Raw genomic sequence first — 21752 nt, forward strand, 5'->3', positions numbered from 1 at the left:
TCTCTGTTCCCTTGGAGACATTTCAAAACCATCCTTGGAGAATGAAGGAATCTACTGTTAGGTTTTCTTTCCTCATCTGCCCTCCGTCCTTAAGAAAAGCTAACCCCGGGGCGCCTGGGTGGCTCGTCGGTTGAGTGTCCGACTTCGGTTCAGGTCATGATCTCACCGTCTGTGGGTTCGAGCCCCGCATCGGGCTCTGTGCTGACAGCTCAGAGCCTGGAGCCTGCTTCCAATTCTGTGTCTCCCTCTCTCTCTGGCCCTCCCCTGCTCATGTTCTGTCTCTCTCTGTCGCAAAAATAAATAAAAACATTAAAAAATTTTTTTGAAAAAGAAAAAAAGAAAAAAAAAAAAGAAAAGCTAACCCCCGGGCACCTGGTTGGCTCAGTCAGGCAAGCGTCTGACTTCGGCTCAGCTCATGATCTCGTGGTTTGTGAGTTCAAGCCCCACGTTGGGCTCTGTGCTGACAGCTCACAGCCTTGGGTCTGTTTGGGGCTCTGGGTCTCCCTTTGCCCCTGCCCTGCTCACACTCTGTCTCTCTCTCTCTCTCTCTCTCTCTCTCTCTCTCTCAAAACTAAACAAACTTTAAAAAAATCTTAAAAAAAAAAAAGGGGACACCTGGGTGGCTCAGTCGGTTGAGCGTACGACTTCGGCTCAGGTCATAATCTCACGGCTCGTGAGTTCGAGCCCCGCGTCGGGCTCTGTGTGGACAGCTCAGAGCCTGGAGCCTGCTTCGGATTCTGTGTCTCCCTCTCTCTCTGCCCCTCCCCCGCTCATGCCCTCTCTCTCTCTCTCTCTCTCTCTCTCTCTCTCTCAAAAATAAACATTCAAAAAAATTAAAAACAAAAAAGAGAAACTTAAAAAAAAATCTTAAAAAAAAAAAGGAAGCAAAGAAAAGCTAACCCCATAATTTCTCTCGGCCACTTGTTCTTGTGGGATACAATCCTCAGCGCCTAGAAGTCCTTTCTCCTCTCTTGCGTGAGCCCTTCTACACTGCAGCGTAAGCCTGTTGCCTCTTGTTACAGCCTTCTAAACCAGAGTGTTTCTAGCTTCTGGGACAGGGAGTAAGTACTAACTTACCACCCACACTTCATACTGTGGCTCCGACTGCCAGAAATCTCAGGAGAGCAGTCTGTATCCGGAGTTGCCTGTCTGCCTGTAGCCGTCAGAGAACCTTAGCGAACAAAACAACTACAGCAGCTGTCCTTTCCACTCACTGTTGTCCATCCTCCCTTCCCAAACCCAAGTCCCCGGGGCAAACAAGGCAGGATCGTGCTGCCCAGATGAGCCACGGGTGACCGGGCCAGCCCTACCTGGCACCAGCCCTTGTCATTCTGGGGGGGGGGGGGTCTCTTGAAGGAAGTGGCTCCCCACCACACTTGCCTCCATCTTTGCCCCCCCCCGGAAGCTCGTGGACTTCCTTTCTCTTCAGCCTTAGAGGGGACAAAGAAAGAGAGCCCAGAGTGGAGCCCCCACGTGACGTCTCTTACCACCCCCGTGGTTTTATTAGTGGCCATTCCTTACAGCATGGCCTCTCAAAGGATCTGGGGGTACAGGGCCAGGTGTTTTTGCTTCTAGTCTGTCACCGACCGGCACACGGTCCTACCGTGCGGGACCACAGATCACACCCACCACACACGTCCGACGGGGCCCCAACTAGTCTACACCTGCCATCAACAGCAAGAACCCACTCATCCCAAGCTTGGGTTGCTGTGAACGTTTCTAAACTCACTCCCTATGTTTGTATGTATCTGGTCTCGGACCTTCGCAAACAGTTCACGGAGCGGCCCGGGCTGTTGGAGCACATTTTGGGGTGCTCTGACTTAGAGGAGTTTGCACTGCGTCTCAGAACGTCCCTGCCCCCTGACACGCCATGAGCGGTGGGTACGTCCGACCTTGGGTATATCTTATGATCTTCTCCACACTCCTCCCCTCCCACTGTGGGTGTCCTGGGTGCGATGACGAGGAGATCTAGCAGGAGAGGCTGGTCCCCGGCTGTCCTTTGCTGGCAGGGGTGGATGACACCCCACCCTCCGCACGCACAGTGGGAGACTCGGGCCATCTCGACTTGCTGGGCCTCAGCCCTTCATTAAAGTGCCCAAAACTTACAGCCCACCCTCACCCTCCCAAGTGTGAGTAAATGCTTTTGGTCTCTCGCGTCCACCCTCTTCCTCAAGAAACAATTAGGGCAAAGCACACCTGGGTGTGGAGAAGTGCTGACGGAATGGGGAAAAAAGAATTTAAGGAGAAATGAGCTCCCCAATTGGGATGGGTTTTAGGGGCTTGAAGAGCAGCCCAGGTCCAGGCAACTGAAACGCCCCTCCATCCCGCTGGCTCACAGACAGACCCGCTTACACATCCGCGCTCACAAAATCTCCCCCTCGAAGCCCTCTGGCCCACGGGGGGTGCACCCACTGGCAGTCTTCCCTGTTGGCAGAGGCTGCGCTTTCAAAGGCAAGCTGGGGTTCCTGGTTGGGGGGGGCGGGGTGTGAACCTGCCGGAGGTACTGGGGAGACAGGATGGCAGACTCTCAGGCCAGCACTTGCTAGTGGGTGCCCCCCACCACCCCGTGTTGGAACCACCTCCCCTGTGAAGGGCGTTGCCTGCGATCACCCATCCTTAGGAAGAGTCGCTGAGAGGGAGAAGCAGCTTTGGGAGGAGAGGGAGGGGATCGGAGCTGAGCATCCTTAAAAAGGAAGCTGGATGAGGTCACCCCAGCTAGGGCTAGGTCCCCCTCACGGGGAGCCCGAGGGTCTGGCTGGGCAGGGCAGGCTCAGAGAAGGAGCTGAGCTCTCGGGCTTCGGCATTTCATTTCTGGAGACTTCAGCCACTGACTTCTCAGTCCCCTCCTGCCTCTTCCGTGGGCTGGTGCTCACTGGGGAGCTCTTCTGGGGTAACAGTAGGGCACTGGGAGGCTCAGGGAGGGCAGGCCTTTGTGCTACGCCAGGAGCATGGGAAACTGAGCTGCTGGCATCTCCCAAAAAGCACCAATGCTGTTGACTCAAAAAATAATAGGTGTTCATTTGCATGACATTTTACATATAGGTTCCACGCTGGGCTTTTCATCTCCTACCACTGGTACCTTGGCTAGGTCTCCCCTCTCCCGCCGCCCCCTTTGGGGGCCCTTCTCTGTCCTCCAGACTCCAGAACTTCCCCACCAACACCTAGCCCATCCTCGGACTAGCCCAGCCCAGGAAAAAACACAGCGGTTGACCCTCGCTTGGGTAAGCTGGGTCCAGATTTGAGAGAAACGCAGGCAGCCCGGCAGGTCTGGGCCCCGCCGGGCACCTTAGTGAGGGGTGCCCCACCTGCCTGCCCTGGGCCCCCGCGAGGACCCCAGCAGGGGGCTTGTTCCCTCCCCCGCCCCCTAACCTGGTCGGGCTGGGAAGAGGAACAAAAAATCTAAACCTGAGAGCCCAGAGAGGTGCCGAAAGGAGAGGAACCCCAGTGGTTGCTATGACGATGGGGTCTTGGCGCCCGATTTGCATAGGGCGATGATTTCCATACTGCAGGGTGAATTTCCATATCCCTGCCTCAAAGCCTGTTGGGGCGGGGAGGGGGAGAGGGGAGAGGTCATTTGAAATTCAAATGAGGATGATTAAGGTTTTCTTGAGGAGGGAAGCTCGGACAAAGGGGGTGAAGCTGGCTGGCAAATGTCTGCCCCAGGCTCAAAGTTATCAAAGGGAGGCGGCAGTCGGCTGGCTCCCTCCCGCCCCGCCTCCGCAGGCCTCTGGAGAGCTGACGGTGGTCAGGCTGGGCTGGGTGCTACTGGCCTCTGCCTCCTGGAAGAACCAGCGAGGTCCCCCTCCTGCCCTTGGACTCCGCTTACCCCTCCATGTGCTGAGGATGCCTGAGCTCGGAGCACCCCTGGCGTGTGTTCTAGTCCTGGGCTCAGGCCCACCTCCCTCTGGTGACCGCAGACTGGCCACCTCGGTTTTTCTAGCTGTGAAATTGGAAAAAACAATTTGCCCTCTCTTGTTTGGCCGAGGAGATGTGAGGACGGATGGATTCTGGCCTCTATCACCAACCTGCTCTCTTAGACAAGCACTTCCCATGTTTGGGCCTGGAGGTCGTGCATTGGATGACAGGTGTGAACTTGAGGGTCTCTAAAAATCACCTCTGGCTCTAAGATGCTGTGATCTGAGAGCACTCTGATCCTTTGCACACACCAGTTATTATTTGTAAGATGCTTTGAATGAGGTGAATTGCACCAAGGTACAGTCATTAAGAGTGTAGACTTTGGAGCCAGAGTCTATATGTGAATCCTAGCTTCTCTCCTTACTAGTTTTATGACCTTGGGCCAGTTCCTTGATGGTTCTCTGCTCAGTTGCCTAGTCTGTAAAATGGGGGGTAGTAATTGTACCTACCTTATGAGGGTGCTGTGAGGATTAAATGGGTCAGCATTAAACTGAAACACGTACATCACTGCCTGCCGCGGAGTCATGCTGTTCGCTAGGATCAGTGTCAGAAGCATGAAGTGTCCACAGAGTGGAGCAGGGACTCGACAGCCAGTCCAGGGAACCTCCATGAGGACTATGAGTAGACCTGCCCATGAATCCATCCGCTTTGGCCAACACACTGTTGTGGCCGTTTCCATTTGGGAGCGGGGAGCACACTTCAGGGAAGGGCCCCAGGAGCAGCTCTCGAAGCTAGGTTGGCCTCCCCACTGAGCACCTGCCCAGCTCAACCCATGTGGGCTCCTCGGACTGATCCTGACTCTCAACTCTGTCTTTATTTCTCAGGAGATACAGAAATGACAGAAGGGAAGGGAGCTGGTAGAGAGACGCGCCCTCCCCCCCCCACCCCCACCCCAGGATCCAGTGCCAAGAGACAGGCCATATTCAATGCGATTAGGTGACGCGGATAGTTCTGGAAAATCCAAAAGTCTTTTATTTCTTGCCAGCTTCTGCGGCAACTGCGTATGAGGCTTCGTTTGCGAATGGCGTGAGGCAGCATGGACAGCCTTTGCCTGGTAGATGGACTTGGGTTTGAGTTTCTGCTCGGTGATTTACTAATCAGGAACCTTGGGCAAGTTGATTAACCTCTCTGAGCCCCCAGTTCCCCCATCTGTACAATGGGGTAATAAAAGCACCTACTCGCTGGGCGGTTTTGAGGGTTGAATGGTGCATGTGTGTAAAACGTTTATTACCGAGCTTGGTGCGTAGTAAATGCTCAATAAATGTCAGCTAGTAATTATTCCTTATTATTTGAAAACAGTGTGTTGATGCCAAATTGTTTGAAAATTCTCTGATCCAGTCCTATTCTCCTGTTTTATGGGGAAGGAGACTGGGGTCAGAAAAGGGGAATGACTTTCCCAAGGTCACAGTGGGGGTTTGAGACCAGACATTTCTTTTGGAACGCTTTCTCCACCCCGGGGGGCTGTATCCTCTGTCCTTTTTTGGTTTTGTTTTGTCGTTTCACTGGACTAAGCCTCCTCCCTCTCCCCAGCGCCCTTCCCTCAGAGGCGGCTCCTCCAGCCCCAGAGAAGAGAGGAAGACCTTACCCTGCAAGAAGGAAAGGAGAGGGAAAGGTCATGGGGTCTGGGCTCAGCAGCCAGCTGTGTGACCTATAACGAGCCCCACCCTGTCCGAGCCTCTACTCACTGGTAAAACAGGAGCCCTGTAGCTCCGGCCGGCCCGATAGACCCCACAGGCAGGTGAAGGTCAAACGCGAACTGGATATAGAAGGTGCACAGCACAGCCAAGGCACAAACCCAATGCCTCTCACCGTAGCCTCTGCGTGTCGGCAAGGGCACTGGCCCTGGAGCCAGCTTTGAGGTCCAAGTTGCTTCCCCCTCCCGCCTTCCGTGACCCCCAGGGCTGGCAGTGGGGCCCAGCCTCGGTTTCCTTGTCTGGAGAACAACTGGTGAGGAAGGAATGAAACGAGAGTGTGTCCTTGGCAGCTTTTGGAAGTGTGAGTTGTTCTACAAGTGTGAGATAGCATCTCCCGCCTCAGCTTTCTTCCTGCACACGTGCCCCTCGGAGCTGTGCAAGGACATCTGTGCCCACGGGAGAGCCGGAGCCCCACCGAGTGGCCCGCTTGGGCAGCTCCTTCTGTCCTTATCCCCCACCGCTTCTCGCCCGCCTTCACTCTGGCCCCGGGGAAGAGGGCTAGGATAGAGCCGCTCCGTCTCTGGCTGACCTTAAACCTCTTTCAACCTCTTCCCTGCTAAGGCTGGGCCAGGGGCACAGTGGTGCCGGTCTGGACTTGACCTTTAAAGAACCCTCCGGCTGTCGTGCAGACTGGAGTCTGGGCCCTGGAACTCTGGCGATTTGTTCCTGCTGTGTCGTTCGTGGCCTGTGTGACCTTTAGCTCATCACTTGTCCTGTCTGGGACTCAGTTTCCTTACCTGTCAATGGCGGGCACAGCACTAGGAGTCTGTAGTCCCCCAGAGCCGGAGAAATTTCTGGTAGCAAAATAGCAGCTGAAGTGCTTCTCCGAGGTGTCCTTAGTGCAGCCAGAACGAGGCTTATTTAACAGAGCTCTTCCCCTGGAGTTGGATTTTTGTATTGTTTTCCAGGCTCAGGGGACTAGGAGTGGAGACTTTGGTGGGGACCTGGCTCTTCTGGCCACATTCCTTCCCGCAGGGACCTGAGTCCCTGGCCTGTCTTTCTGGAACTTGGCGCATCCGCCCAGATGCTCCTTCAGCGTCGCCTCTGATGGTGCTGCCCACTTTGGGCCTCCTTGGAGATGTGTGTGGCATCCCGTGTCCCGCCAGCAGGAGACGAGGGGGCAAAGGAGGGAAGTCCCAGGGAGTCCCATCTATGGCTCAGGCTGAGAAGTAATGGGATTGCATTTCCTAACCAAAAAAAAAAAAAAAAAAGAGAGAGAGAGAGAGAGAGAGAGAGAGCGCAGACCGTGCACGTGAGGAGCCTTTCATTTGTACAGAATGACCTGGACCTGACCGATCGCGGAGGGAGCCGGGAGGATGCTGGACTTCTCCCCCAGCAAAGGGGTGCAGTGGGGCCCCTGCTCCCACTGTGGCTCGGCCCCAGGCTCCTGATCTGAGCGAAGGGGCGGGAGAGCTAGGCTTCGGGGATCCTTCTCCCAGCCGTGCATGTGGCGAAAAGGCATCAGGTGGCTCACTCCCATAGGCCACGTCCTGAGGAATCCCTGAGGGTACCTGCTCTGCTATTCTACCTCGGGGCAGGGAGGAAGAAGCTTTAAGTCCTGACGATTCCCAACTGCACAGATGGCCGGAGGTCAAGGGAAGCTGAGAGGTCACCCTGTCCTGGGGTTAGCAAATGGGCTTCTTCAGGACAGCTGATCCTGACCATCAGTGGTGGTCGCTGAGCAGGGACTTTAGGAAAAAGAAGAGGGTGCAACGATCCACCAGTGGTACGGCCCTGGGCATGGCTTGCACCCACCCACACGGCGTGCCTGTGCTTGCTGTCCACACCCTTAGAGGCAAGGTGACTGAGGACACTCAGCTAGTGGGCAGCTGGGAGCCAGATCTCCCCGACCCCTAAGCTAAAGCCCTTTCTAGGTCCTGTATCCCATTCCTCAGGGGTCTTCTGGGGTCCTCCTCAGGTTCCTCCTGGGCATTTCTTTGCCCCTACGAAGGAGGTGGCAGGAATGCGGACAGAAACTTTTTTGTTTTAATATTTAAGGGAAATTGAAGGCTACGGAGATTAAGCCACTTGCCCAAAGTCCGGCGTAAAACAGCCTTTGAAGTAACCCTCGAGCTCAGGTTCCCGAGTGTTCTCTGTACAGAACGCTGACCATTAGGCAACACCTTCCAGTGCCTTGGAGGAATCTCAAGTAACAAAAAAGGTAGGCATGGTGTCTGTGGGGTCCTGGAAAAAAAAAACAAAAAAACCAAGCTGCTTTGACTGGTTTCAATGGGAAGTCTCCTGGCTGGCTCTGGTGGCTGGCTGCCCAGGAGCGTCTCCAAGGTCCTGGTGGCTTTAATAATTGCTCTCCCAGGAAGTGCCAGCCAGCTGTCAAGTGGTTCTAAAGTGGCGCTGGGAGTCTTACTGGGTTATACTGGGTGCGGAGCTGGAGAGCGGAGGAGCCGTCCAGAACTGGGAGAGGTTCAGCCTCGTTGCCGAGCACTCTGCCTTGTTTGCCGGGCAGAAGTGAAAAATCCTGCTGGGACAGTTCTCCATTCCTGTGCTTCTCCCTCCCTCCCCCAGAGAATTGCTCCCCAGGCAAACTCACATCCCAGTGCTTGCCAAAGCTATGCAAATCAGCAGGTTCTGCGGGCTCAGAGGTGGGAAGGCAGGGGGGCTGGGGCGGGCTCCTCCTGTCCACTGTGGGCGGGGGGAGGGGGGAGGTTGTCCCACAGGTGGTACGCATCCCTTAACCTGGCGAGTCTCAGTTTCCTCCTCTGTAAAATGGGGTGTGTAGTAGTGTTTCATCTTCCCAAAGGCAGGGAACTCGCCCTGATGATCTCCTGAGGTCTCTTCCCAGGCCCCTGAGCCAGGGTTTCAGGGTGTTTGCTCTCTTCCTGCTTTCATGCTGGAAGCCTCATGGCCCAAAGGTTGCCAGGGGACAACGAGAACCCAAAGAAGCCTGGAGAGACTCCAGGTGGTGGCTCTTCCAGCTTGGCACGGATCTGACCCGTTTGCCCCCCAACGCCTCCAAATGGGGGATTCTGAAGCTTCCTTCTTGAGCCCTTTCTGCCTTTCCTCTCCATTCTGTGTCCTTATCTTTTATGTGTGTGCAGAACAAACAGGACAGATAGAGGGAAATGGTGAGTAGAGCTCTCTGGGCCTCTGCACGGGCTGCAGACAGGGACCCGCTTCTGGGAGGGGAGGAAAGGTCGGGGGTACATTTCAATCAGCTGCCTTGAAGGGAAAGACTTCCGAGGTGGAAGGAATTTTAGAGGTTCCCTGAAATCCTCCTGCCATCAAATTGTCCCTCCATTCAAAAACCACTTCGGTCACATCCCTGAAACGAGCAGGCTCTGCTTGAATATTCCCAGCGACGGGGAGCTCTGTTGACGTGAAACTGGGGTTTGCACGGCTGAACAAATCCACTTTTTACAAAATCCTTTCTCATACTGAGATGAAGCCTGCTTCCTAGCAGCTTCGCCATTGACCCTGTTCTGTTCTTTGCTGCTGTAGGCTAAGCCTGGTTCACTTCCATGCCAATATTTGGAGAGGAAGGAAAAGTCCGCTGATATTTATTTAAGCACTTACTATGCACGAGGCCCTGTGCCAAGTGCTTTCCAATGTTCCCTCATTGGACTGTCTTACAAAATTTTTATTTTGAAAAACCTCAGACATAGAGAAAAGAGAGAAAACAGCTAATGAACAGCCATACACCCATCACATGGATGTAATCGTTGTTAACTGCTTGCTATATTTGTTTCATCCACTTGTTTCTGAAGCATTTTTTTTCTTTTTCCATTTTCGAACGGTTTTTATTGTGGACATTTTCAAACACACACGACGATAGAAATGAATACAGCGAACCCCCGTCTAGTCATTGCCTACTCTCAACAACCATCACATTTCTGCCTTTTAAAAATTGTTTTCTTAATGTTTATTTTTTGAGACAGAGAGACGGAGTGTGAGCAGGGGAGGGGGAGAGAGAGAGGGAGACACAGAATCCAAAGCAGGCTCCAGGCTCTGAGCTGTCAGCACAGAGCCTGACGTGGGGCTTGAACTTACGAACCATGAGATCGTGACCTGAGCCCAAGTCAGATGCTTAACCGACTGCTGAGCCACCCAGGTGCCCCAAATTTCTGCCTTTCTTGCTGCTGGAATATTTTCTTGTAAATTATAGACATTATAGCAGTTCCACCCTAGATGTGGCAAGGATGCATCTGTAAACCAGGACATTTTCCTTCTTAATTACAATACCATTATTACACTCAAAATGAATCTCATAGTTAATTCTCATGGCAATGCTACAAAGAAGGCTTCACCTAAAGGCAAGTGTTCCCGGCACCCCTGGACTTCATCCTCTTGTAGCTGAAAGTTTGTACCCTTTTACCAACCTCTCCCCACCCCCCTACTTTTCTACTCTCTCGTGTTCTGTTTCTGTAGGTTTGACTCTTTAAAAACATTGTTTTGAGGTTCCACAGATAAGTGATACCATGCAGTATTTATATTTCTCTTTTTTCACTTAGCATAAGGTCTACAGGTTCCATTCATGTTTTTACAAATGGCAGGATTTCCTCTTTTCTCATGGCTGAATAATATTCCTCTGTGTGTGTGTGCATGTGTGTGTGTGTGTGTGTGTAAATAATATCTTTATCTATTCATCCATTGATGGACTCTTAGGTTGTGTCCATACCGTAGCTATTGTGAATAATGTTGCAGTAAACATGGGAGTGCAGATATCTCCTTAATAGCATGTTTTCATTTTCTTTGGATAAATACCCAGAAGTGGGATTACTAGATCAAATGTAGTAAATAGTCTCATAGTTGGGTATAATTTTGTGCAATTTGACGACTTTAGTGGACTGCCCATGTGAAGTAGAAAAGTAGATTTCTGGACTAAAGTATTTTATTTTATTTATTTATTTAAAAATTTTTTTTTAACCTTTATTTATTTTTGAGACAGAGAGAGACAGAGCATGAACGGGGGAGGGTCAGAGAGAGGGAGACCCAGAATCTGAAACAGGCTCCAGGCTCCGAGCCGTCAGCACAGAGCCTGACGCGGGGCTCGAACTCACGGACCGTGAGATCATGACCTGAGCTGAAGTCGGCCACTCAACCGACTGAGCCACCCAGGCACCCCTGAGCTAAAGTATTTTAAACAGAATTCCTGATTTAAAAAAAATCTTTAGTTTTTTCTTTTTCATTTTTATTGAGGTAATAAAACATATAAAAATTAAAACTAAAATTTAAAGATAAAATGTACCATCTTAACCATTTCTAAGAGTACAATTCAATCTCCCCTTTTATATATACAGTTGATTTTCTTTAATCATTTTTTAAGTTTATTTATTTTGAGAGAGAGAGAGAGTACAAGCGGGGTAGGGGGTGGAGGGAGAGGGAGAGAGAATCCCAGGCAGGCTCCACACTGTCAGAACAGAGCCCGATGCAGGGCTCGAATTCACAGAACCGTGAGCTGACACCAAGAGTTGGACGCTTAGGGGCGCCTGGGCGGCTCAGTCGGTTAAGCGGCTGACTTTGGCTCAGGTCATGATCTCGCAATTTGTGAGTTCAGGCCCCACGTCGGGCTCTGTGCTGACAGCTCAGAGCCTGGAGCCTGTTTCCGATTCTGTGTCTCCCTCTCTCTCTCTCTGCCCCTCCCCCGTTCATGCTCTGTCTCTCCCTGTCTCAAAAATAAAGCGTTAAAAAAAAATTAAAAAAAAAAAAAAGAGTTGGACGCTTAACCCACTGAGCCACGCAGGCCCCCCTACACTTGATTTTTTCAAACCTAAGTGCAGGGCTTTGCATGTATTCCTGTTACATTTTACCTTTTTGGTTTCGGCTTCTTCTTGGAAGGTGCCAAAATATGTTCCAATCCTGATTCTATCATCCAGTTTTCTGTATTTAGTCTCCCACTCTGCCTTGAATCACTTCCAAACTCAATCAGCATCCAACCTATTTATTTGCCTAAGCCGTTGATCAAAGGCGAATGCTTGGTTTGTCTGTGTTGGACACTGGATGCAGCGTATTTTTTTTTTTTGATGTAAGCTCTACACCTAACGTGGGGCTGAACTCATGACCCCAAGATCAAGAGTCCTATGCTGTACTGACTGAGCCAGCCAGGCATCCCATACAGTGCCTTTACCGGGAACACTGTACGAGTCTAGGAGTTGAGAAATCAAGCTTTGGTCTTGATTCAAGTTCTCCGGGGCTGTGTGTCCTCTGCAAGGTGCTTCCCCTCTGAGTTTGGACATCAGTGTCCTTCCTTCCAACTCTTCCTTCTGTGTGTCTGTCCCTCTTTGGTTTTTGTTTTTTTGTTTTTTTTTTTTTTTTTTGCAAGTGGCTGCCACCTTCCACAGAGGGAGCCAGGGCTTGGAAATAAGATGCATTGAGGTTTCAGCAGGTGGTGGCACCCATGATTTTCTCAGGTCAGAATCAAAGATTTCTTTTGGGAGCAGTTTCTTGGCAATCTGGATCAAACACATGGTCGTTCGGCACCTACCTTGTGTTGGACACTTTTAGGCACTTGAGCCGTAGTAATGCTGGCCTCTGGGAGCTCATGATCTCATGAGGGAAACAGACACAGGAACCACTGGGTCTAAAAATGTGATATGTGCAATAAGAGGTATGAATAAGCGATGCAGAAATACAGACAAAATCCCTTATTTTGCTTCGGGTAAGTTTCACGGAGGATGTGACATTGGAGTGTGGTCTCGGAGGACAAGAGTATATTTTCTAGGGAGAGCAGGGCACAGCATGTGCCAAATCCCTAACATAGGACCAGGCTCAGCCTGATCGAGGAATGGCCCAGGAGGTCTGGAGCCCAGGTCTACACCTGGGTAGCGCCTCCCAGGTCACCAGGCACGGTCACCAGCTTTATCTCACTTGAGTTTTACTATATTCCCGGAAAACGGGTGGAGAGGGGATTATGACCTGATTTTGCCATCGAGAAGGCGGAGGCTGTGGGGCTGCCTGCCTCGACCAAACTCACACAGCTCAGGAGTGATGTAGCCAAGGCTTGAACCTTAGTTCTCTGACTTCAAGTCCGGGACTGTTTTCCAAGTACGCCCTCCTGCTCCTTCACAGGGCATCACAAAGGGGTATCAGATAAGTTCCTGGTCACTGTGGACCACTCTCTCACATAATATGGTAATTACATCCCCTCCTTTATCTGTGAAAGAGCAGCAGCTTCCTCACTGTGTCAAAAATGAATAAACTGAGTCCTGGGAATGGCTCACCGTCATCTCTCTATCTAGAACATTAGCAATGGGCTCAGAATCAGAGCAGGAATCTCTTTGGGGAGCTGAGCCCTTACTACGTATGGCTCAGCTCAGACACTCTGCTCTGCTGGAGTGTCATGGGGCCCGTCTCCTGGGAGGGCCTGGCCAGCCCAGGGACCTCACTCAGTTGGCCTGGGATTCAAAGAAGATGAGGCAGAGATACTGATGCAGGTAAGAATGAATTTGATGAGAAGGAGAAATGTTCTCGCCAGGCTCCAAGGGCAGCAGAGGCATCCTCATGAGAAGAGGCCTCTTGAGAAGGCCATGGCAAACCTTCCGGGCAAGAGCAGTTGTTAATTTTGTTGGCTGGTGGGTTTTAAAATTAATCTCTGAATTCTGCTTGCTCATCTTTTGCATTTTGTGGATCTCATAAACAACACGATAATTGCATTCGCGGAAATCGGAAGCAAAGAACTTTAAAAAAAATTTTTTTTTTACTATTTATTTTTTATTTTTGAGACAGAGACAGAGCATGAGCAGGGGAGGAGCAGAGAGAGGGAGACACAGAATCCAAAGACAGGCTCCAGGCTCTGAGCTGTCAGCACAGAGCCCGATGCGGGGCTCGAACCCATGAACTGTGAGATGGTGACCTGAGCCGAAGTCAGACGCTCAACCGACTGAGCCACCTAGGCGCCCCAAAGGCCTTTTTTAATTGTCCCCAAAACTGATGACCTCCTCCAAGTCAACTGTCTTGGCCCTCCACCGTTTCTCTCATTTTGGTATTACCTCCTTCTGGAAACATCTTCCCCTCTTGTCTTCCAGACACCATACTTGCCCGGGGTTCCTCCTACTCGAGTGCTCACTTTTTCTCAGTCTCCTTTGCTGGCTCCCCCTCTTCATGCCAACCTTGACCGCTTTATTATTCTTCATCTGGACTCAGTTCCTTTGTAACCTCACTGAGTCCTATGGCATTAAGTACCACCTTTATGCTGATAACTACCCAATTTATACTTCTGACCCCACACCTCTCCTGAGTCCAAACTCACTTCCCCGCCTCTCCTGGGATACCTAGGCATCTCAAACTTAACACGTTCAAAAATGTAGCTTTTGATTCCCTACCACTGACCTCCGCTTCCCTGATTACCCCCATCTCAGGTAATGGCACCACCACTGATCCCGTCAAGAAAGCCCAAACCCTAGGAATCATCTTTGATTCTTCTCCGTTCCTTGCACACCTCCCATCCACCTGCCGGTCCTGTCAGCCATCAGTTCAAAATGCTTTCTAAATCCAGGCCTTTCTCACCACCTCCACTGCTACTGTCCCACGCACCCTGCCGCCCTCTCTCCCCTGGGCCACTGCAATAACACTCAACTGGTCTTCCTCCCTGCTCTCCAACCCCCTACCAGCCCATCGCCGTGGGTTCGAACACCTGCAGTGTTACTCCTCTGCTCAAACCCTGCATCACTTCCCATTGTCCTTGGGTGAGAGCTGAAGCTTCCACCGTGACCTGTCTGCCAGAGCCACGTCATCTTGCCCCTGGTTACCCCATTCTTCACCCATGCCAGCTTCATTACTATTCCTCAGCCCATGCAAGCCTGCTCTTGCCTTAGGCCCTGACACTCGTGTCTGGAATGATCGTCCTGAGACCTTTGAAAGGTTGGGTCTTTGCCCCATTCAGTGAAAGCATGAGGTCCCCTGAGTGGCCTTCCCAGACCACCTGCCTAGGAACAGCCTCTGACAGACTCTTCCCCTGACCGTGTATTATTGTTCTCCACTGTAACTATCTCCGAAGGAAGTTATGGATTTGTTTTCCCATTCCTTTTATGTCTCCTCAACTAGAAAAGAAGTCAGGGACTTCCGTCTGTCTTCTCCAGTGCTGTAGTTCGAGTGCCTAAAACAGTGCCTGGTGCCTCGAGGGTACTGAGTAAATGCTTGTTCAATGAATGAAGTTGTTCTTTTGTCAGATTTTAAAATTAGTCCTTATTAGGCCTATTTTACAATGTCATGAAAGGATTTTTTTTTTTTTTTAGATAAAAGCTCCTTAAAAAATAAAGTACAGGAGCACCTGGGTGGCTCAGTTGGTTGAGCATCCGACTTCGGCTCAGGTCATGATCTCACAGTTTGTGAGTTTGAGCCCTGAGTCGGGCTCTGTGCTGACAGCTCAAAGCCTAGAGCCTGCTTCAGATTCTGTGTCTCCCTCTCTCTCTGCCCCTCCCCTGGTCATGCTCTGTCTCTGTCTCTCTCAAAAATAAATAAACATCAAAAAATATGTATATATATATATATTAAAAAATAAATAAAATACATAACTACTTGATTACCTAGCATTTCCACCTTAGGGTATTTATCCAAAGAAAATGAAGACACTAATTCGAAAAGATATCTGCACCCCCATGTTCAATGCAGTATTATTTACAATAGCCAAGATAGAAACAACCCAAGTGCCCGCTGGCAGATGAATAAGTAGAGAAAATATTATATATACACATATATATACATATATGTGTACATATGTATATGTGTATATATGTGTATGTATACGTGTACCTATGTGTACATGTGTATATATATACATATACATGTATATATAATATTACTGTATAATATATAATATACTATTAACATATGTGTGTATATGTATATATATAATATTTTATATTGTATTTAATTAATTTTTTTTTTTGAGAGAGACAGAGACAGAGAATGAGCAGGGGAGGGACAAAGAGAGAGGGAGACACAGAATCCGAAGCAGGCTCCAGGCTCTGAGCGGTCAGCACAGAGCCCGACGTGGGGCTCAAACCCACAAGCTGTGAGATCATGACCTGAGCTGAAGTCAACTGACTGAGCCATCTAGGGGCCCCTAAATTTTATATAATAATAAATATAAAAATAAAATATATAAGCAACAATAAAATATATAATAAATATATAATATATATACTAAACATATGTTGTAATATATATATAATGGAGTATTATCCGGCCATAAAAAAGAATGAAATCTTGCCATTTGTGACAACATGGATGGACCTTGAGGGCACTATGCTAAGTGAAATAAATCAGACGGCGAAAGACAAATACCGTATGATCTCACTTATACGTGAAATCTAAAATGCGGGGCGCCTGGGTGGCTCAGTCGGTTGAGCGGCCGACTTCAGCTCAGGTCACGATCTCGCGGTCCGTGAGTTCGAGCCCCGCGTCGGGCTCTGTGCTGACCGCTCAGAGCCTGGAGCCTGTTTCCGATTCTGTGTCTCCGTCTCTCTCTGACCCTCCCCCCTTCATGCTCTGTCTCTGTCTCAAAAATGAATAAACATTAAAAAATAAAATAAAATTTAAAAAAAAATGCAGGCAAACGAAAAAACCAAAAGACAAGCTCATAGATCCAGAGAACAGATTCGTGGTTGCCAGAGGTGAGGGGTGGGATAGGTGAAATGGGTAAAAGGGATTCAAAACAAAACATCCCGTTGTAAAACAAATAAGTCCTGGGGATGTAATGGACAGCATGGTGACTATAGTTAATAATACGGCATTGCATGTTTGAAAGCTGCTAAGAGAGTAGACCTTAAAAATTCTCATCACGAGAAAAAAAAAATGTGTCACTATATACGGTGATGAATATCACTCGGTCTTGTTGTGGTGCTCGGTTCACCGTGTATACAGGTAGTGAATCACGTGGTACACCCGAAACTAACATAATGTTATATGTCAGTTATACCTCAATCAAAAAAAAAAAAAAAAAGGATAAAAGCAACTTTGCCTTCAAGTCCGCCTCTCTATGCACAACCACTTTCAGTCTGTGGGCCCTTCCTACCTTTAGCACCCCTTTGCAGATTTTGTATATCCTCTTAATTGATCTCAAGGTCAGGCTGCTATCCAGAGGTCACTCCACGTCTCACAGTGCGCCTTTCTTGTCATGTCCCCATTTTCAAGGAACTCATGGGCTAGCGGGAGAGAGAAGCACACAGACAAAGAAGGAGTGGTCTGATGGGCCATGTGGTGGTAGCTAGGGCTCCTGGAGTCCAGAGCGGAGGGGGACTGATTCTGCAAAAGGGCGCAGTGCACAGAGGCGTGGAGACAAGATAGGCTTGGTGTATTTGCACCTGAGCTCAGGATACCTGGTGGGGGCAGGGGGGAGTGAGGTGGGATTATGAGGGAAAGTCACATGGGGAATTATACGTTGTGCTAAGAAACTGGGACTCCATTCCTAAGCTAACGAAAAGCAGAATTTTCTGATGGGAAGTTCTGAATTCACTCACTTGTGCATTTATTCTTTGATTCAACCAGTATATTTTGAACTCCTGTTATGTACTAGGCTCAGTCCTAGGCTCTGAGTGTATATATTTAGTAAATAGTCATTTTTCTTGCTATTATAGAGCCATGGGGCACAAAGGAAGCTTGTTTGGCAGTTCCTACCATAGAGTTATAGGAGAGGGAAACTGTTATTGTAGCTAACGGTGGAAGCAAGTCCCCTAACAATAGGTGTATGTTTAAGCAAATTATGGTCCACAGAAAGGAATATTAGGGAACCATTAAAAATGACGTTTGCAAGCATAGGAGAAAAAGAGATTTGTGATGCTCCTTAATAGTATAGGGGAAATATTAATGATATTCACTGGAAAAAGCAGAGTAAAATTTATACAGAGTGGTGAATATGAATGAGGAAAAACAAGTATAAAAACAGACCATCATGTATACCCAAATATTAATTACAGCTGCCTCTCAGCAGAGTGATTTTTTTCTGCTACTTTATACTTTTTCTGTCCCACATATTTTTCTCTATTAAGCACACATTTTTACTTGTTCAACCCAACATTTATTATAAAAGAGAAGAGGCAAGCCAACAAGAAAGGAAAGCTGGAGGGGAGAAAACCAGAACAGACACCTGTCTACCTGGCATGACTTAGATGCCATCACCCCAGGAGGGCTGGGATAGTGGAGGAACCTCTTAGGGCAGCTCCATTCGGACCCGTGGCTGGTCACTCCTGGCTTAGCCACAAAAGCGTAGGCCATATCTCTGTGTGAGGGAGTGGATGTCTCCGGGATGGCAATTTCAATCCCAGTTGACTCTTTGTGACCTCTGACAAGTCAGTCTTCCTGGTTGTTCACCTCCCTGGAGGAGATGTTCCAAAGACGCCTCCAGGAAACAGGATAAGTGGAGGATCCTGGCCACGGGGGAAACGGGGGTTCTTTTTCAAAATACAGACAAGCCCTTCCCAACATCCCCATTCCTTCCCAACCTTCTTATCTGTTCCAGTCCTGCTAGCAATTCATGTTTTCGTTTTTATCTCTTGCAGGAAATGATCGAAATGGCCTAGATTTCAACAGGCAGGTAAGGATTTTCAGAAGAAAACCTTTATAAATGTTTGGGAGCGGGGGGGGGGGGGTACTTATACTTCATCAGGTGCAGGAGATGTAAAGATTATATCAAGTTTGAGGGTGTTTATTTATGGACTCAGCTTTCAGGCTTAGACGGGTCCTATAAAGAGCCTTTGTGTCCACCCCCTCCCCCAATCCATAATCCAATGTTGGGGTCTCCTCTTCACTCTCCCCTCAAAAGAGAGCTGACAAGTGGAGACAATTATTGAGGAATAAGCATATGCCTGATGTGGTGCAGAAGCAAGATGGCAGCTCTCTTCCTGTCCCAGCTTAGCCTCAGTTGACTCTCGAGCGAGTCTGTGGGTGTGGACCAACCGTGCGGAGAGGAATTCATGGAGGCACAAAAGATGGGGTACCTGGGTTCCTCAGGGATTGAAAGGAGAAGAGAAGGAACAGGACAGGGGGGGAACAGAACAAAAGAGCCCAGGACGGAGTATCGAGCCTGGCTCAGTGGGACGATGTAGACAAGCTTGGCGCCTTTAAAGAAAACCAAGTCGGGTGGGGTTCGAGTTAGTCATGGCGGGGGAGGAGCTTCAGGGGTGGGAAGGTGGTGTTGGACAGACTGCAGGCTGTGGTGTGTAAACGGAAGGATGGAGCCGGTGGGGGGGATGACTTTCCCCTTGAGATCAGGGGCTGGTGGCGAGACTAGGGGAGAGGACCGGGACAGGGTGTGATGTCAGAGCAGATGTGGGAGGGTATGTTGGGGGGAGGAAAGCTAAGGTGGGGTCAGCTGAAAAATGAATTTATTCCGGGGCACCTGGGTGGCTCAGTTGGTTAAGTGTCCAACTTGGGCTCCGGTCACGATCTCATGGTTCATGGGTTCAAGCCCCGAGTCGAGTTGGGCTCCTTGCTGACGGTGAAGAGCCTGCTTGGGATTCTCGCTCTCTCCTCGCTCTCTGCCCCTCCCCCATTCATGCATTTTCTCTCTCTCTCCCTCAAAATAAATAAATAAACAAAAAAAATAATTTATTCCATTTGCCGGGGGCGGGGGGCGGTGTGGGGCGCCTGTGTACTATGCCGGGTATCCGAACACAAAAAAAATTAAGACGTGGTCTCTGCCCTGAAGGAGCTTATTTATAGTCTAGTATGGGGAGTGGAAGAGAGAGAGAGAGAAGGAGAGGCGGAGGGAGGAGCAGAGAGAGACTCCTAAGGGAATAATTATACGCTCGCATCCCTGCTTCACTACAAGTATGTAGAAGGTGTGTCAACCAGAAATGCAAAGAGTTCATTCTTCCTGGGAGCTCAGGGCAGGCTTCACAGAGGAGGTGATACTTGAATCTGGCTCTAAAGGGTGAGTAGGAGTTTGTCAGGCAGAGAAGAGTGGGTTGGAAGGGAAGACAATCCCAGTGTGGGGGTGCATCGGATAATCACGGGCTCCCTCCTGCTCTGATATACTCCGTCCAAGTTTAGGTGGCAGCCTGGGGTGGGACTGGAGAGCAGACTCAGGCATATGTTCTCCTTTATCTCGAGCGTGATTTGAAGCCACTACTAACGTTTTTCTAAAGGGCTGGGTACTTTCTGGGTGCATCCCTCGTGGTCAGAGAGAGGAATACTCTGGAGTCGTGGCCAAAACCTGGTAGGCAGTCACTTTTGTGCGTTTTGTTCGCTGGGGAAGTTTGCTAACGACTCTCTGAACTTGAGGCCTGAAACAGAAAGAGCCTTCAGTTAAAGAGACAGCCTCGAGGAAGAAATTGCCGCCAACCTGGTTGATTAAACACCGGAACGGCCAAGGGAAAGATAGCAGAATCAGCTTCTCACCCCTGGTCTTTAAATGGGAGACAGATTCTTCTCTAAGGGATGGTTTTGCCAGGTTTGCTTTAAGGGCAGGAGGAGGGAGGAGATTCCCAAGGATTCTGTGATCCCGAAGGAGAGTCCTAAGGAGGTTGGGATGTGGCGTGTGCCCTGTGGTTTCCACCCTGAGGACTCAGGATGGCAGCCTGGGGCCCACGTCTCACTGTCCAAGGCCCTTGGAGAAGATGCATGGGAGGGGCCCATTCCACACCGAGATATGACCACACCAGCCCAGTTTGGAGGTGGCCTGCTCCACAGGCCTGGTGGGTTTGGCTGCCTGTGTGATCTTTTGGAAGCTTGAGAAACCCTCGTGCTTGGGACGAGGCTGGGGGACAGCCCCTCTGGCCCTAGGCAGCCTGCAGAGAGGCCCCTGACCCTTTGAACATCTTCTGGGGTGTGGCTTCTCCACCAGTCGGGAGACAGGTGCTGGCTTCTGGCAGGAGTGGGCCTTGAGTCTCCTCTGCTTAGATGAGCCCCACGGGGTGGGTTGTTCCCTCCCTCCCTCCCCTGGAAAGGGTGTTTGGATTTCTCATTACTGATAAGAATGGACATGACATATCTTTCTTTTCAAGAAGGGGGCAGTTTTGGAGAAAGAGGCTCAGCCTGGTCACACTCCTTTACACGCTCATGCGGGAGCCCTCTGCTCACGAGCGTACACATCCGTGGGCCCCACAAGGCCCCTCCTTGCTACGTGTCACTCTGTCCCTTGAAGCCATCAGATACCTAGCCCCACCGCCTCACGTTCACACGAGCTCGCCTGCAGGCCTCCAGGTGGGCACCCGGGGTCTCCAGGCCGCCTGCACACTTCACCGTGAGGGGGAAGTAAACCAACATCCAAGTTCGACGCGAGGCACTTTGGGCTCCTTACAAGCGTTACCATCCCCACCAGACAGGAGAGGACGGTGCCTCCTCGGCAGCCACCCCCTCCCCCCCCTTTTTTTTTGCAAAGGATTTGGGAGAGTAGATAATTGGCCAAAGGTCACATGACTGACCAGCTGGCAGAGCCAGGATTCGAACTCCCATCCCTTTGACTCCAGAGCCCATTATTCCCCTGATGCCTTGCTGCATCCTCCCCTACGGTCTCTCTCCTCTCCCGGCACACACACGGTCCTCAGGGAGAGGCCTGGGAGCCAGAGGCTGAGCATGACCTCACGGTGACTAACTGGGAGGAAATGGCTGGCGGAGGGTGTGGGGAAGGGAAGAAAGAGCGGTTGCGTAGGAGCGGCCGGTATGGGACAGAGAAGGGGTTGGCAGACACAGGAGAGCAAAGGATGAGCCACTGGCCTCAGTGAAGCCCAGGTTGGAAAGCCTCAAGCCAGCTGTTGCAACTGGGAGTTGCAGTCAGGACTGGCCAGAGGGCAGTCCTGTAGCTGCAGGAGCAAGGGACATTGGCTCATCAGGAAGTTTTGCGCTGAATCTGTTAACTTCCTGGTCCCAGGAAAGCAGCCTGGGCGGGGTTGGGGGATAGTTGTGGGAAGATCCAGGGACCCAGAAGCAGGGCCACTCTGAGCTCCCTCTGCGCTCCCTAGGGAAGACAAGCGAGTGGAAAGGCAAGAGGTTAAGGCCAGATCCCCAGACAGGGAGCCGGACTTGTCCTTTATACAAACCTCTCCATCTTTCCGGGCCGCGGTTTCCTCTCGGATAAGATAAAGAAGTCTGCGCGAGGTGATCTCTCAGGCTCCCGCAGTCTGTCTGTTCCGTTCCCTCATTTTTCTTATGCCCTGTTCTGACTGGTTGGTTTGACTCCCACTCTCCTTTCGCTTTTTTCTTTGAAAAGATACAGGGAGGAGGGTGTCCAGCTCTTCACCCTGAGCTGTA

The 21752-nt window shown here is 50.4% G+C and overlaps 1 protein-coding gene across 2 annotated transcripts in view; it reads left to right on the top strand.

The window, feature by feature from the left end:
• POU2F3 (POU class 2 homeobox 3) overlaps positions 1-21752 on the top strand; it is a 79345-nt gene that overhangs the window by 12432 nt on the left and 45161 nt on the right. Inside the window, exons 2-3 of one of the 2 annotated variants that reach the window (XM_043579637.1) lie at positions 7608-7770; positions 18062-18096. Coding sequence is in view for 1 of the 2 variants with exons in the window: in XM_043579636.1 (XP_043435571.1) it covers positions 18062-18096 (35 nt within the window). In the remaining variant the exon portion in view is untranslated. The remainder of the gene's footprint in view (positions 1-7607; positions 7771-18061; positions 18097-21752) is intronic. The other variant, XM_043579636.1, reaches the window with a different exon arrangement.

The sequence above is a fragment of the Prionailurus bengalensis genome, chromosome D1 (genome assembly GCF_016509475.1).
Source record: "Prionailurus bengalensis isolate Pbe53 chromosome D1, Fcat_Pben_1.1_paternal_pri, whole genome shotgun sequence".
Lineage (NCBI taxonomy): Eukaryota > Metazoa > Chordata > Mammalia > Carnivora > Felidae > Prionailurus > Prionailurus bengalensis.